Genomic DNA, 16,881 nt, shown 5'->3' with positions numbered 1-16,881 from the left:
ACTGGAAGTGAAGCAGGAAGCATCAGGGGAGCAAAGAAGATTCAGTGTTTGTTTTGAAATGATTTTGTGCTCCCGCCCATCCTGAGACTGGGGTCAACGGGCCTTTCAATCCTGTCCGTCCCGCCTGCGACGATTCCTGCGGCAGGCAGGCAGACAGACAGCACTGGAAAATGTATCCCGCAGTTTAATGAGATGCAGGCAGAGGTCAGTACAGAGATTATTCCATAATTTTATCACACTCAAATCTGAACAATCCCACGGGAGCAGAGCACATCCCCATTCTCCCCTTCCCCCCCACCAATCCCCCATCCCCTTCACATGAGGCGCCACCCACTAAATGAAGCATCCTATCACTGATTGTAGCATCATCACTGTTGACTGACAGCTAAGGTTACCATAATCTACGTTGAATACTTTTTATGCCCCAGTGGTATCACTCTTGCCTCGAATCAGAAGGTTGTGGGTTCAGACCCACTCTAGATAAACTAGACTGGTACTCCAGTAAGGGAGAGCAGCATCAAGTGAGGTGTCTCCTTTTAAATAAGATGTTAAACTGAGGGACTGTCTGCCCTTTCGGCTAGATGTAAAATATATGATGGAAGAGCAGGTGAGTTTGCCCTGACATCTTGGCCAAAATTCCTCATGATGTGGAGATGCCGACGTTGGACTGGGGTGAACACAGTAAGAAGTCTCTCAACATCAGGTTAAAGTCCAACAGGTTTATTTGGTAGCAAATACCATAAGCTTTCGGAGCACTGCTCCTTCGTCAGATGGAGTGGAAATGTGTTCTCAAACAGTGCAAACAGACAAAATCAAGTTGCAGAATACTGATTAGAATGCGAATCCTACAGCCAGCCAAGTCTTAAAGGTACAGACAATGTGGGTGGAGGGAACATTAAACACAGGTTAAAGAGATGTGTATTGTCTCCAGACAGAACAGCTAGTGAGATTCTGCAAGCCCAGGAGGCAAACTGTGGGGGTTTGTGCCACCAAGGCCATCCCCACACCCCCACTTCTTGCCTTCAAACAACCACGCAACCTCAAACAGACCATTGTCCGCAGCAAACTACCCAGCCTTCAGGAGAACAGTGACCACGACACCACACAACCCTGCCACAGCAACCTCTGCAAGACGTGCCGGATCATCGACACGGATGCCATCATTTCACGTGAGAACACCATCTACCAGGTACACGGTACCTACTCTTGCAACTCGGCCAACGTTGTCTACCTGATTCGCTGCAGGAAAGGATGCCCTGAGGCATGGTACATTGGGGAAACCATGCAGACGCTACGACAACGGATGAATGAACATCGCTCGACAATCACCAGGCAAGACTGTTCTCTTCCTGTGGGGGAGCACTTCAGCAGTCATGGGCATTCAGCCTTGGATCTTCAGGTAAGCGTTCTCCAAGGTGGCCTTCACGACACACGACAGGGCAGAGTCGCTGAGCAGAAACTGATAGCCAAGTTCCGCACACATGAGGACAGCCTAAACCGGGATGTTGGATTTATGTCACATTATCAGTAACCCCCACAGCTTGCCTCCTGGGCTTGCAGAATCTCACTAGCTGTTCTGTCTGGAGACAATACACATCTCTTTAACCTGTGTTTAATGTTCCCTCCACCCACATTGTCTGTACCTTTAAGACCTGGCTGGCTGTAGGATTCGCATTCTAATCAGTATTCTGCAACTTGATTTTGTCTGTTTGCACTGTTTGAGAGCACATTTCCACTCCATCTGACGAAGGAGCAGTGATCCGAAAGCTTATGGTATTTGCTACCAAATAAACCTGTTGGACTTTAACCTGGTGTTGTGAGACTTCTTACAAAATTCCTCAGCCAGCACTTTAAAGCAAATGATCTTGTCATTTGCAGAATCGTAGAATCCCTACAGTGCGGAAGGCCATTTGGCCCATCAAGTCTATACTGACTCTTCAGAGCATCCATCCCCATAGGTCCACACATTTATCCCACTAATCCCCCTAACCTACACATCTTTGGACACTAAGGGGGAATTTTACCATGTCCAATCCATCTAACTTGCACATGTTGGGACACTCAAGGACATCTTACCATGGTCCATCCACCACCTGCACATCTTTGGAGTGTGGGAGCAAACCGGAACACCCGGAGGAATCCCATGCAGACAGGAGGAGAACGTGCAAACTCTACACAGACAGTGACCAAAGGTTGGAATTGAACCCAGGTCCCTGGTGCTATGAGGAAGCAGTGCTAACCACAGTGCCACCGTGCCGCCCACATTCAAAACTTATTACAAAATGCATTCAAATAACTGCATTGTGTTTTCCTGATGTAAAAAGTTCATAGCTGATTGACCAGTTTTGCTGACACAGCGGCCCACTGTACCACCATGCCACCCAATTTATCGCATAGCTGCTTGTTGGATCTTACTGTTCTCATATTAGCTCCAGTTTCCTTCCACAGTCTGAAAGACATGCTGGTTAGGTGCATTGACCCGAACAGGCACCGGAATATATGGCGACTAGGGGAATTTCACAGTAACTTCATTGCAGTGTTAATGTAAGCCTTACTTGTGACTAATAAATAAACTGTGTTTTGAACTCTGCAACAGTGAGTGCACTTTGGAAGTATCTGATGGGTTATTAAACACATTGGAATATCCTAAGCTCATGGAATGCACTATATAAGTGCAAGGTTTGCAGGTGCAGCAGGTAATTAAGAAGGCTAATGGAATTTTGTCCTTCATTGCTAGAGGGATGGAGTTTAAAAACAGCAAGATTATGTTGCAGCTGTATACAGTGCTGGTGAGGCCACACCTGGAGTACTGTGTACAGTTTTGGTCTCCTTACTTGAGAAAGGATATACTGGCACTGGAGGGGGTGCAGAGGAGATTCACTAGGTTGATTCCGGAGTTGAGAGGGTTGGCTAATGAGGAGAGACTGAGTAGATTGGGGCTATACTCATTGGAATTCAGAAGAATGAGGGGAGATCTTATAGAAACATATAAGATTATGAAGGGAATAGGTAAGATAGAAGCAGGGAAGTTGTTTCCATTGGCGGGTGAAACTAGAACTAGGGGGCATAGACTCAAAATAAGGGGAAGCAGATTTAGGACTGAGTTGAGGAGGAACTTCTTCACACAAAGGGTTGTGAATCTGCAGGATTCCCTGCCCAGTGAAGCAGTTGAGGCTACCTCATTAAATGTTTTTAAGGCAAGGATAGATAAATTTTTGAACAGTAAAGGAATTAAGGGTTACGGTGAGCGGGCAGGTAAGTGGAGCTGAGTCCACAAAAAGAGCAGCCATGATTTTATTGAATGGCGGAGCAGGCTCGAGGGGCCAGATGGCCTACTCCTGCTCCTAGTTCTTATGTTCTTATTAAGTCCCTCTGTAAAAGGAGCAAACATCCACTATTAAAATATATTAGCCAATCTCGTTCAGAGTTTGCTACATTATTTGGAACAGTTCCCGCAGAGTTCTCAAAGAGGAACTGCAGATGCTACAGCATTTGCTGAAGTGTGTAACCTTATGACAAAACCAAAGCATTATTGCAATGAGCTGCGTTAAGCGGCACAATTTTATATTTTACACACCAGTAAGGCTCCACGTAGATTGATGCCCGTTTCAATGGCTACATAGTAGGAGGCTTGTAAAAATGTCCTCTGTAGTATAAGCGCAAGGAAGAGCAACACTGCCAGAACGTGGACGTTCTCCAAAAACTCCTTCGACGACACAAAATAAACGCCCATAAGTTTTACCTAAAAAAGGAAAGAGTTCAGTCGACGGGTGGAAAAGAGAGGCATAACTTTACAGCCTGACTTCTGTCAGAAATGTGCAGAGCATTAAAAGGATTCTCCACCAAAGAGAAATCCTTTGATTTATTTTAAAAAGGATAACAGTTCAAAGAGGAAACATTAACTGTGTTTGTTGTATACACTTTCCAAAGTTTGTTTCATTCCAAGATTTCTGGATGAATGATGAAAAGTGATTTTAATCAGTCTAACGCCAAACGTATTTTCCACACTTGCTGCGCTGTCCTGTAATACCTATAGCTCGACACTCACAACAAAACAATCTATCTGTCAGCTGGATCGGTTTATTTTTCCATGCGGTAATGGCATGCAAGTAAGATTAACATTCCATTTTACTGCAGTGTTTCATGTAAAGGAAGCCCATTTAAGACTTGGTTTTAGAGGTATAATTATACAGGATTTTAAACACTTATCAGTTAAGAATATCATTACATCACGGGGGTCTGACAGAGGGCTACATTCTTCCCCTGGGCACCTTTTGTTGCTCAAGGCTTTAGCTGTTAGATAAAACCATATTCCCTGGCAAGACCCATAGATCTATGGGGAGGTACAGTGGTTAGCACTGCTGCCTCATGATGCTAGGGACCCGGGTTTGATTCTGGCCTTCGGTGACTGTGCACAGTTTGTACGTTCGTAGAATCCCTACAGTGCAGAAGGATGCCTTTCAGCCCATCGAGTCTACACCAACCACAATCCCAGCCAGGCCCTATTCCTGTAACCCCATGTATTTACCCTGCCAATCCCCTAACACTAGGGTTAATTTAGCATGGCCAATCAACCTAACCCACACATCATTGGACTACGGGAGGAAACCGGAGCACCTGGAGGAAACCCACACAGGAGAATGTGTAAACTCCACACAGACAGTGACCCGAGGCTGGAATTGAACCCGGGTCCCTGGTGCTGTGAGGCAGCAGTGCTAACCACTGTGCCACTGTTCTCCCCATGTCTGTGTGGGTTTCCTCCAGGTGCTCCAGTTTCTTCCCACATCCAAAGGTGTGCAGATTAGGTGGTTTGGCATGGTAAATTGCCCTTTAGTGTCCAAAGATATGTAAGTCTGGTGGATACCCATGGTAAATGCGCAGAGTTTTGGGGATAGGGCAGGGGTGTGGGCCTGGGTAAGATGCTCTTTCAGAGAGTCATTGCAGACTCAATGGGCCAAATGTCCTCCTTCTGCACTGTAGGGACTCTAGGGCTTCTATGGATGACTCATTGAGAAAGAAATCGAGCAAGTTTGACCAGGCAATGATAAGGGCAAGCTTCTAAATATATTATTATGGGAGTGAGACCAGGAGTGTGAGGAGGATGGAATTGCCTTGTTTCTCATTGCTCATGCTTTTATTTACTTATGGAAACAAATTATGATTCTACTTGACTTCAGGCAGCTCCCAGTGGGCCCTGTTCAGCCCATTCAGCATCTTCCATCTGAGAGTTATTGCCTTTGGCAGTTGCAAGTCTCCAATGGACACATGGAATTGCCAGCTGGGCCATAGCATGCAAGTGAAAGGGACTGGCCAAGGAGAAATCCGGAACAAACTTTGGTTAAGACGGAGAGACCATGATGGACTAATTTGTTGCTCTGAATACAGAACAGCAAAGGGGCACCAACATGTGAATGCATAGTTTCATTTATTTTTGACAATTCTTTTTGTGGGTAGCTACAGAGTGACATCTGCGGGAAGAGTTCTGCAGTGGTGGCACTTACCTGCCTTAGCATTTGATTGCAATGCACAGCAATGATAGGCAACCTGGGCTAGTGAGTGGGCCAGGTGAGTGGCCCTCCTTCAGGAGGCCGCAAGATTGAAACCAGGCTTGGTCACTAACCGCGACCCCATGAATAAAACTAAACACATTTAATACACACCAAATATTTCATAATGAGTTGCTGAAAATGTTCATCATTTCTATATTAACAGAACTGTCATCAACAAGAAATGGTAAAAACAGAAGAAATGTTGACACTTTGGGAGCGCACGGCTCTCACAGTCAATGTTGTGAGCAATCAGCATGCACCTCACCTCACTTGCCCTTGTTTTACATGCGAATCACTTCAGTCACACCGGTGGGAAAAAAACTACACAGATGGAAATCAGTAAAATCTGGTAACCTTGCACATGGTCAACAGTCAAGACAATGCGTCGTGGACCGCATTCAGACCCCAAATGGGCTGCATGTGACCCCCATGCCCTAGGTTGTCCATCACTGCTGTACAGGCATCCATTTTAATTTTTGCTTTTTTTAATTCGTTTTGGGGATGTGACATTCCTGGAATGCCAGCCACTAGTCGCAGTTCAAGAAAAAAAAAGTGGCTTTTTAGGTCAGCTTATAGAATGCTAAAGAGTCTATTAATATTGGGACTGGAGTCACATAAGCTAGACCAGATAAGGACGGTAGGTTTTCTTCTCCACAAGATACCACTGAACCAGGTGAGCACTGACCACAATCCGACCGCTTCCGTGCCACTTTTTTATTGACATTAGCTTTTAAGTTGAGATTTTTTAAAACCTGAATTCAAGGTTGCAAACTGCCATGGTGGGATTTGAATTTGTCTTTTCTGAATTAGTCATCCAGGCATCCCTATATTCGCAGCATCACAGAAACATTACAGTGCTGGAGGCCATTTTGCCCATCATGTGTGCACTGGCTCTCCAAGTGAGCATAATGACTTGGTGCCATTCCCCTGCATATTATTTCTATTCAAATAATCATCTACTGCCCTTCTCGAATACTCTAGTTCACTAATTTAAACACTACACCACATATCCATATACCTTCCTAGATGTGTGTCAATTCTGCTGGTCTTATCATTGCTAATGGATTGAATCTTACTCATTAATCAAGTTCCATGTGATATCCTTAATCGTCAGATACATGGTTTAAGAAAGGGGAAAAAGGTCCAACTGTACTTACTTTATCCATCTGATTTGAGCTTTCAATCATGAAATTGGTTCCATTAACCTGGGGAAAGTCAAATTTTTAATGAGTAACTTCCATAAGCAAAGTTTGGCTTTTTTTTAAAGCACTTTAATCGCTGGCACAAGTGATCAAGCGTTGGGGACAGTTTACTGCACGCACACCGCCAGACAGTGTGAGATGAGTGGACATGAACTGTTACTCGCACTGTTTCACGCTTGATCGAGTTTTGATGTCTCTGACTTTTAGCATTGGAGAGTTTAAGTACTAATAGTCTTGGAATCTTTCATGCCAACTTAAACAAGGTGGCACAAGACTAGTAGAACAGGCTTGTCACTGCAGAGGGCTTTGTTGAATGTAACACAGATACTGCTGGGGGGAAGTGACAGCATCATTATGGTTTTTAGCTTTTATTTTTAAATTTGTGTCACAAGTAGATTTACATTAACACTGCAATGAAGTTACTGTGAAAATCCCCGAGTCGCCACACTCTGGCGTCTGTTCGGGTACACTGAGGGAGAATTTAGCACCTAACCAGCACGTCTTTCAGAATGTGGGAGGAAACGGGAGCACCCGGAGGAAATCCACGCAGACACGGGGAGAACGTGTAGACTCCACACAGACAGTGACCCAAGCCGGGAATCGAACCCGGGTCCCTGGTGCTGTGAGGCAGCAGTGCTAACCACTGTGTCGCAGTGCTAACCACTGTGTCACAGTGCCACCATGTGCCACTGTAAAGAGATTTTTAAAAGCCTATTGTGTGCCTTCACTGTTTAATAGCGGATAGTGGATCAGCCATGATCTTACCGAATGATACAGCAGGCTCGAAGGGCCGAATGGCCTGGAGTAGGCCATTTTGTATGAGAAAATGTCCCTGATAATACATGCAAGATGGGAAGGTTTGTGGTCACAAGGCCATGCTGCTCTAATTGGCCTCCTTTCTGTCAGGAGGCCCCCGATTGGCTGAAACATGCTCTATTGGGCAGGGTGGAACATCAGAGGTTGTAAGTGGATTGAGCACTTGTGGTTCCATCTCCTCACCCTACTGCGGGCAGCACAGTGGCATAGTGGTTAGCACTGCTGTCTCACAGCTCCAGGGACCAGAGTTCAATTCCAGGCTTAGGTTACTGTCTATGCAGAGTCTAAAAGTTAACGTTTATTTATTAGTGTCACAAGTAAGGCTTACATTAACACTGCAATGAAGTTACTGTGAAATTCCCCTAGTCGCCACACTCTGGCGCCTGTTCAGGTCAATGCACCTAACCAGCACGTCTTTCGGACTGACAGTGCAAACCGGAGCACCCGGAGGAAACCCACGCAAACACGGGGAGAACGCGCAGACTCCACACAGACAGTGACCCAAAGCCGGGAAATGAACCCGGGTGCCTGACGCTGTGAGGCAGCAGTGCTAACCATTGTGCCACCATGCCGCCCATTCTCCCCATGTCTGCATGGGTTTCCTCCGGGTGCTCCGGTGTCCTCCCACAGTCTGAAAGATGTGCCGGTTTGCTGCATTGGCCATGCTAAATTCTCCCTCAGTGTACCCGAACAGGCGCTGGAGTGTGACGACTAGGGGATTTTCACAGTAAACACTGCAGTGTTAGTGTAAGCCTACTCGTGACACTAATAAAGAAACTTTAAGAGCTAGTCCTTTGTTATAAACTGTAGGATAGAATGACAGCTTTTCTACATTTGGGAATGCTTGCTAATTGTTACAAAGCAGAAATGGCCACTAAGGCTCATCTGATTTGTGCATTAAAGGCCAGCGATGTCCATGTGCTATAGTGCACAGCGTTCGTGGACAAAATATCAGAGGGTTTATTAACTGCACAGCATTTAGTTCTACTTTGCTATAAAATATCCTTCCTAACAAATATTCAAGCAATATTGTTGGAGTGCAAAGCTTCCGCACATGGTCCAATAGTCTGCGTTGAGTTAGACTCAACCGACGTGACACCAGTGCATTATGGAAGGGGATGTGTGGTAACATGGCCCCTGTGATGGGAACCCAGTGGGAAGACTATCTGAGAAATTTCACCGCTACCCTCCATCTACAAAACCGTCGCAGAGGATTGTAAAATTCTGCCCCGGAAGCCGCAGCTTCTTATTCACTGCTCCAGTTACAGGCTGAGCTTCGCACAATCCTCCTCCTATACCTCCTCACCCACCCGCCCCTTCACCCCATACCAATCCCCCTTCAGAGCCAATAATCTATCGAATCAACTAACCTGGCAAGAACTTACCCTTTTCTCCTCTCACATTGCTGTTAGACACCCCATAAAATGGTCAGCCTTGTCAACACTGACCTGTGTAATACTGCTGAACTGCTCATGAAAAGTAATTTTATATTTATGGAATGTTGTTAATCGTCCCCCATTATAATCAGAGATAGATAGGTTCTTGATTAATAAGAGGATCAAGGGTTATGGGGAAAAGGCAGGAGAATGGGGATGAGAAAAATATCAGCCATGATTGAATGGCGGAGCAGACTCAATGGGCTGAATGGCCTAATTCTGCTCTTATGTCTTATAATTAACTAGAGGACTATTAATCTAGCTTTTTTAATTTTATTTTTAAATAAAGTTCAGCTTCTACCGTGTATGTCCCCATCTTTCTTTCGCTCTCTTTCAAATACCAAATTGCAATTTGATCATTCATGCTTTTCATTTCCTGGTTGGCTGCGTGTGAGAATTCTTTCATGTAATTGGCTGCTTGGACAACTTGATGCTATCACTGCAGCTCGACACTGAGAATTGCAACTGAAGAAGAGGTTCCCCTCCAACTCACTCACCGTTCGGACTTGGAAATATATCGCCGTTCCTTCACTGCCACTGGGTCAAAATCCTGGAACTCCCTCCCTAACAACTCATACTGTAGGGTGTACCGACACCTCAGGGACTGCAGCAGTTGAAGAAGGCAGCTCACCAGCACCTTCTCAAGGATAACTAGGGATGGGCAATACTTGCTGGTCTAGCCAACGACATCCACATCCCGTAAAATGAATTTTTAAAAACACTATGATTGGTTGTACATTGAGAGAGTCAGGGTTCTCTCCAGAAATTTCAGCCAACTTCTCTTCAAATCTCTGTGTCCCCACTGACTGTGAAATCTCGGCCATTCTCCCAGTTCAGAGTAGAACAATATAAAAATTCCTCAGTCTCTTTAAAAATAATACATCGAATGAAATAGGGTCTACAGACCAGAACCAGACCGTTCAGCCCAACTGTTCTCTGTTAGGGTTCCACGCATGCCTTAAGTGTCATAGAATAGCCCAAGCAGTTCAGACCAGATGAGGTTAGAAAGACACATCTCAGTCTGGAGTTCTGCTTAACATAAGTTCACTTGTTAGGGCCCTTGGCCAGAATCCCAAGTTACATTAGGAAGCCAAGACTACATCCCAACAATCCTTCTCTTTTGGCATAAATGTGAGGATAGGATGTTTTACTCCAGGAGAAATTCCACTGACAAATTGGGGATTTTTTTTTACAGTAAAACAAATTTCATTTAATAACACAGTTTAACTATAACTCTAACAAATGAAACAGCCTAGCTATTAACAACTGAACAAAATTTAAACTTGAAAAGAAACAACTCTACTTTCTAACTTATCACTAAATCAGTTCCAAATAAGCAATTTTCTTCTTACAAACTCAAAACCCACTTTAAATACTGTTAGCAGCCATAAATATACTTGCCAAAAGGAGTGTAAACAACCTTGAAGTTTTCAGAGAGATTTTGTGGTGAGAGCAACTTTCAAACCTCTGCCTTTAAACAAACCCCAACCAGAATTTAAGGTTGTTTTCTCGCTGCTACATACCTAGCTCCTTCATTAACCATATTATCACATGGCCCTACATAGCTAAACCCACCTTCCATTCCTCTAATCAAAAACCCCAAGGGAACTTTTCTTTTTGTAAATTGAAGTCCATTAGCTCTCTCCTAAGGAAACACTACATGGCTAAAATGAGTAATTATCCTGCATTTCCAGCATCTGAGCCGTATTCCCTCCAGACATACTGACTACCGGTAGCATAAAGCTGACTTTTAAACATTCCCCTTAAACACAAAAAGACAACATATATTTTTATAGCTACAGCAGCTTCTGTTATCACACACTTCAGTAAGAGTAAAGTATTAAATCCAAAACTCACGGAGCTACTTGATTTGTTCGTCTTGCTAAGGTGGTCAACAATTCTGAAGATGCAGAGGGGACCAGCAAAACCCAAAAGGTCGGCCAGGTAGCGGAAGGTGCTGCTCAGGAAGATCGGTCGACCATAAGCCCTGTACATGGAACGCCATATCGAGGGAGGCCGATCGCCTGGGAAACGCGCATTCTTCTGCTGGGGAGAATAAACACCAATGGGATAAATCAAACTCGACTAACTGAGTACAAGAAAAGAAAGATAATGTTCCAAAGCTGGTCAGGGCAATAGTGAGCAGTTTGTGAACAAACTGAAAGTATGTCCAAGCAAGTATGTCAACCGTTTTGCTTGCTGGTAAAATGGTCGTGAGCGTCAGTAACTGTTACTCAAGATGAAGCAAGCAATGGAAAATACCTTCAAAATATACAGGGTGCTGTGCAGTCTCCAAAGTTAATGAGCAGATTGTATTATGGGGTTATTCATTAAATTTGGAATCATTTGTAGGTGGAGAAGGCCATTCTCTCTCTTAGTCCTCAGGGTCCTCCCTTTTTAATACTTGTTGGGCACAAGCTTAGCGCCGGTTGACGCAACGCTGTAACTGCAGCGAAGATGGGGAACTTGGGGATAATCCAAATCTCCGTTCGCTGCAGTAGGATGGGAAAATCCCTCTGGCGTGAATGGTTGGAAAATTCCAGCCATCGTCTCTTAATGAATTCCAGGCTTTTATCTCCATTGTTGCTGCTGGAGGTCGGTTCCAAATCTGATGCACTCATTTGATGGCATTTTCCAGCCCCACCCGCGGCACACATCGCGGCGGCAGAGGCAGCTCACCACAGGCTGGCGGCAGGATCTTCTGGTCCCACCACTGTCAACTATGTTTCCCGTTGTATGCACCCCCCCCCTCCCCCCCCCATCACCAGGCAACCCTCAGCGGAGGTTCGCCATTGGCAGGATCGGAAAATACCACTGGTGGGAATAGCCGGAAAATTCCAGCCTTTGTGTAAAAAAACAATTTCCAAAGATTGCCTTTTACCAGTTTGAACCTGTGTCTCCTGGTATTACTCTCAAATTGTGTAAAAATATTTGACAGCCTGAGGAATCTTTCTATACAATAGGTGTAGGATCATTGATATCCTGAAGTGTAGATGGTTGGTAGCCTGCTGTCTAGGACTGTTGGTGCTGGAATCTGGAACTGCTAGTTCTCTATAGTGAGGGAATGCCGACTGCCAGAATGCCAACTATCCCTCGTTAATGTTAAGGGGGTACAAGGAAAGAAACTCTGGGGCAAGTCATGGCCTAGTGGTATTATCGCTGGACTATTAATTCAAAAACTCAATTAATGTTCTAGGGGCCGGAGTTCAAATCCTGCCACAGCACTTGGTGGAATTTGAATTTTTTTTAAAAATCTGTAATTAAGAATCTACTGATGACCATGAAACCATTGTCGATTGTCGGAAAAACCCATCTGGTTTACTCATGTCCTTGAGGGAAGGAAATCTGCCGTCCTTACCCGGTCTGGCCTACATGTGACTCCAGAGCCACAGCAATGTGGTTGACTCTCAACTGCCCTCTGAAATGGCCCAGCAAACCCCTCAGTTGTATCAGCGTTTCCGGAAGGCAGCTCACCACCAACTTCTCGAAGGCAACTAGGGATGGGCAATAAATACTGGCCCAGCCAGTGATGCCCATGTCTCAGGAATGAATTAAAAAGGAGTGAAGATATTCTGTGTTTTGGTATGATACTTACAGGTTTGTGGAAAACAGTGAAAGATTTTTAGTTGTAAGATAAGATCTTCCCAAAAGTCGCTTCAAAATGTGACTTAAAAGTTATCTTCATAAAGGCAAAACATTGCTGAATGCTAAGCAGAGGAATTTGGCCAGAAATCATTTGTATTATTCATGTTCCTGATTCTGATGTGTTATTGTATTAATTCCAGGGGACTGAACTGCTTTCTTTTAGGGAGGTGGGTATCACTGTTGCCTATCCCTAATTGCCAGTGAACTGAGTGGCTTGCTAGGTCATTTCAGAGGACCGAGTGGTGGGAGGTGGTGGTCTAGTGGTATTATCCCTGGACTCATAATCCAGATAGCCGGGGTAATAGATCCCACAGCAACTGTGAAATTTGAATCCAATAGAAGCTGGATTTAGCTGCAGAATTTTCCCATCCCACCCAGCACGGGAATCGCAACAGGCGGGACACGGAACATGCAAAGGTTTGTTGATCTCGGGCGGGCTTTTCTGGCTTTGGGCTGAGCGTGGCTCGAAGAGTCTAATGATGACCATAAGATCACTGTTGGAAAAACCCATCTGAACAAAGAACATAGAAAATTACACCAAGCCTGCACCGACCATGCTGCCCAACTGAACTAAAACCCCCTACCCTTCCAAGGACCATATCCCTCTATTCCCAGCTGAAGTGGGAAAAACATAAAGATGGGTACCTGACACATAAAATGACTGCCTAGCACATAAAAAGGTTACCTGGGAGAGAGACATTAAGCAGGCACTGACTTTTAGCGCAGACAGCTACTTGAAATTAAAACATGCAGGACAGATAGCTATTTAAAGTTAAACATGCAGGAATCAGATACTGCAGGAAGCCAGTGAGAGCTTGAGGCACTTTAAGATAAGGACAGACCTAGGACAATAAGGACTGATAAAGAGATTAGCCATAAATGGGAACAGCAATACATAAATGCAGGAAAACCAATTACTGTATGTATAGACCGAAACTAAGTCATTGATAGTCACTGAAGGAGGAAATGTATCCATTCTATGAAACAATGCGATGTTAAAAGCCAATGTCTGTATATATCTGGCTGTAACGATGTGTTAAACTATTGATCCTACTCAACTATAACGATGTGTTAAATGGCTAATGTCCGGACTATCCATTGTCTGAAAAGTACAAAAATGAACCACTCCTATTGTATCATTGAGAGAAGGTGGCTGCTAAAGTACTGCGGAGTGCCAGTGCCTTTCTCCACGAAGCTTCGTTAAATAAAACTGTATTGTTGAACCTCCAATCTGACTCCAGTGGCAATTTTCCCACAACACCATCCTATTCATGTACTTGTCATGACGCCCCTTAAAAGTCACAATCGTATCTGCTTCCACTACCTCCCCCGGCAGCGAGTTGCAGGCACCCTCTGCGTAAAAAAACTTGCCTCGTCCATCTCCTTTAAACCTTGCCCCTCGCAACTTAAACCTATGCCCCCGAGGAATTGACTCTTCCATCCTGGGAAAAAACTTCTGACTACCCACTCTGTCCATGCCCCTCATAATCCCATAGACTTCTATCAGGTCGCCCCTCAACTTCCGTTGTTCCAGTTCACTAAAGTCCTATTTGGAAGGAAATCTGTCGTCCTTACCCAGTCTGGCCTACATGTGACTCCAGACCTACAACAACGTACTTGACTCTTAACTGCTAAGTTCAAGGGCAATTAGGGATGGGCAATAAATGCTGGCCTAGCCAATGACACCCACATCCCATGAATGAAATAAAAGTTAAGAATTTCATGATCACCGTTACTGAGAGTAACTTCTAATTCCAGAATTTTTTTATTAATCGAATTCAAATTCCACCAGCTGCCGAGGTGGGGTTTGAGCTCATCCCTGCAAAGGGTTTGCCTTGGCATTGTGTTCTAATCTAGTAATGTTACCACTGCATCACTGCCTCTATGGTGGCCCTAGCAAGCCCTAAATAGTGTCAGATAAAGGGGGAAATCATTAAGATAATCAATTATCACCAGTTCAGACAAACTCTAAGGTTTTTCCCATCACATCAGTGGCAGGCATTGTCGCAGATGGAACGGGAACGTTTGGACATTTGACCCCTCTGCAAACCTTCCCATCCCACCCTTGGCGACCCTGGCAGGGCTGGAAAATGTTGCCCAAATAATAAAGGAAGATACGCAGCCGTTAGGAAATGTCGCAGCCATCAGGAAGAGACACACATACATTTGATTGGAACATGTACCTTCTGCTCCTCATAAGCTTCTTTCAGGCGCATGTAATTGGTGAGAGCCCTGGTGGCTATGGGAAGCTTGCCGATGGTTTTCAGGTCTATCGGCCTCTTGTGTGCAGAAATGATGAGAGTGTTCATCCACCAGTATGTTGCTTTGGATAGTAAGTTCACAAAGGGCTGCAGGAACCTCACACCCAGGTCTTGCAAGTCTTCAGGCGGTTTCACTTTTTTGGGGTTTACAAAGAACACGTATTTCTAGCAGGAGTGAAAATGAGGCTATTTAACCAAACGTCACTTGAACAACTCAGTGGTTTTAGATTGTTTAGAATTAGAATGTACAGCACAGAAACAGACCATTCAGCCAGTGGCTCTACACTGGTGTACATATACTACACGGGTCTCCTCCCACCCCTCTTTATCCAACTCTATCAGAATATCCTTCTCCCAGTCTCCCTCATGTGTTATGTAGCCTTAAATACATCCATGCTTTTTGCCTCAACTACACATTGTGCTAACAAGTTTCACATCATTCTCTGGGTAAAGATGATTCTCCTCACATTTCTTCAGATAGATGAGTGACATCCTGATATTTATGAGCCCACGTTTTGGTTTTCAGTGAAAACATCTTCTCAATGTCAACCCAAGAAAACCCTTCCGATCTCCTCAAGACCTCAATCTGGTCACACCTCAGTTTTAAAGTTTAAAGTTTTAAAGTTAAAGTTTAAAGTTTGTTTATTAGTGTCACAAGTAAGCTTACATTAACACTGCAATGAAGTTACTGTGAAAATCCCCTCGTCGCCACACTCTGGCACCTGTTTGGGTACACTGAGGGAGAATTTAGCGTGGCCAATGCACCTAACCAGCACATCTCTCGGACTGTGGGAGGAAACCCATGCAGACATGGGGAAAAGGCGCAGTCTCTGCACCGGCAGTGACCCAAGCCAGGAATTGAACCCGGGTCCCTAGCGCTGTGAGGCAGCAGTGCTAACCACTGTGCCACAGTGCATGCGCCGATGCCACCTCCCCGCACCCCCTCCCCCCCATTCATGTTTAATCCTTCCTGATGGGGTATGCTTCAATTCTTTTATCTATCTAGCTGCAATATATAGAACAGAAAGATTCTGGGTTTGATACTTAACCTTGTTCTATGGAGCTTTTTCAACAGCTGTATACAATTTAACACTTCCAGCATTGTCCTTCAAACAAACTTCTGTTCCAATGTTAAAGAGCCCAAACATTCAGATCAGACCTGGGGAAAATGTGAGGCTAAATGTGTGAAGAAAAATTATTTTTACGCCTCAGCTAAAATATTGCTTCCAATTCTGGGCACCAGAATTTAAGAAGCTGTGGAGAAGATTCACTAGCGTGGTAACATGGAGGAAGTACTTTTGTCATGCAGAGAGAGATTGGAGAAAGTGTTGTGCAAAGAAGGTTGGGTGAGATTCAGTAAAAGTGTAAACCTCTAAAACTTAGAGGTTTTTCACAGAATCAGAGAATTGTTACAGTGCAGAAGGAGGCCATTTAGCCCATCTTGTCAGCCCCAGCTCTCCAAGCGAGTAATTCGTCCAGTGCCATTCTCCCGCTTTCTCCCCTGCACATTCTTCATTCAGAAAACAGTCTCACTCCCTGTCGAATGTTTTGATTGAAACTGCCTCCACCACACTATCGCTGCATGAAAAGTTCTATCTCATGTCACCTTTGCTTCTCGTTCCAATTACTTTAAATCTTTCATTCCTGATTGTTTCACGAGTGGGAACAGTTTCTCCCTGTCTACTGTGTCGCGACCCCTCGTGATTTTGAACGTCTCTAGCAACTAATGTGAATATGTTTCCATTATAGATGTGGATGCAGAAATTTCAGATGGAGCAGATTGTCACAAGATAGTTAGACATTCCCTGCAGTGCTGCCACTGGCAGGGAGGGTGGAATTGCAATGTGACATGTTTACATAGGATGTTTCCATTGTAATGTGGAATTTTGACAGACTAGATAGGGAGAAATGGTCTCCACTGGCAGCAGGGTCGATCTCCAGAGATATAGGTATAAGGTAGTTAGCAAATGAT

The 16,881-nt window shown here is 44.6% G+C and overlaps 1 protein-coding gene across 4 annotated transcripts in view; it reads right to left on the bottom strand.

Moving 5' to 3' along the window:
• The window catches only part of LOC144507873 (ATP-binding cassette sub-family C member 9-like), a 214,064-nt gene that overhangs the window by 165,830 nt on the left and 31,353 nt on the right, over positions 1-16,881 (bottom strand). For 3 of the 4 annotated variants that reach the window (XM_078235306.1, XM_078235308.1, XM_078235309.1), the window contains exons 5-8: positions 14,832-15,074; positions 10,861-11,049; positions 6,707-6,754; positions 3,578-3,742 (exon numbers count right to left, since the gene is read on the bottom strand). In XM_078235306.1, coding sequence (XP_078091432.1) covers positions 3,578-3,742; positions 6,707-6,754; positions 10,861-11,049; positions 14,832-15,074 — 645 coding nt within the window. The remainder of the gene's footprint in view (positions 1-3,577; positions 3,743-6,706; positions 6,755-10,860; positions 11,050-14,831; positions 15,075-16,881) is intronic. The other variant, XM_078235307.1, reaches the window with a different exon arrangement.

This window comes from Mustelus asterias, chromosome 19 (assembly GCF_964213995.1).
Source record: "Mustelus asterias chromosome 19, sMusAst1.hap1.1, whole genome shotgun sequence".
Lineage (NCBI taxonomy): Eukaryota > Metazoa > Chordata > Chondrichthyes > Carcharhiniformes > Triakidae > Mustelus > Mustelus asterias.
This window is presented reverse-complemented; position numbering and strand designations above follow the sequence as displayed.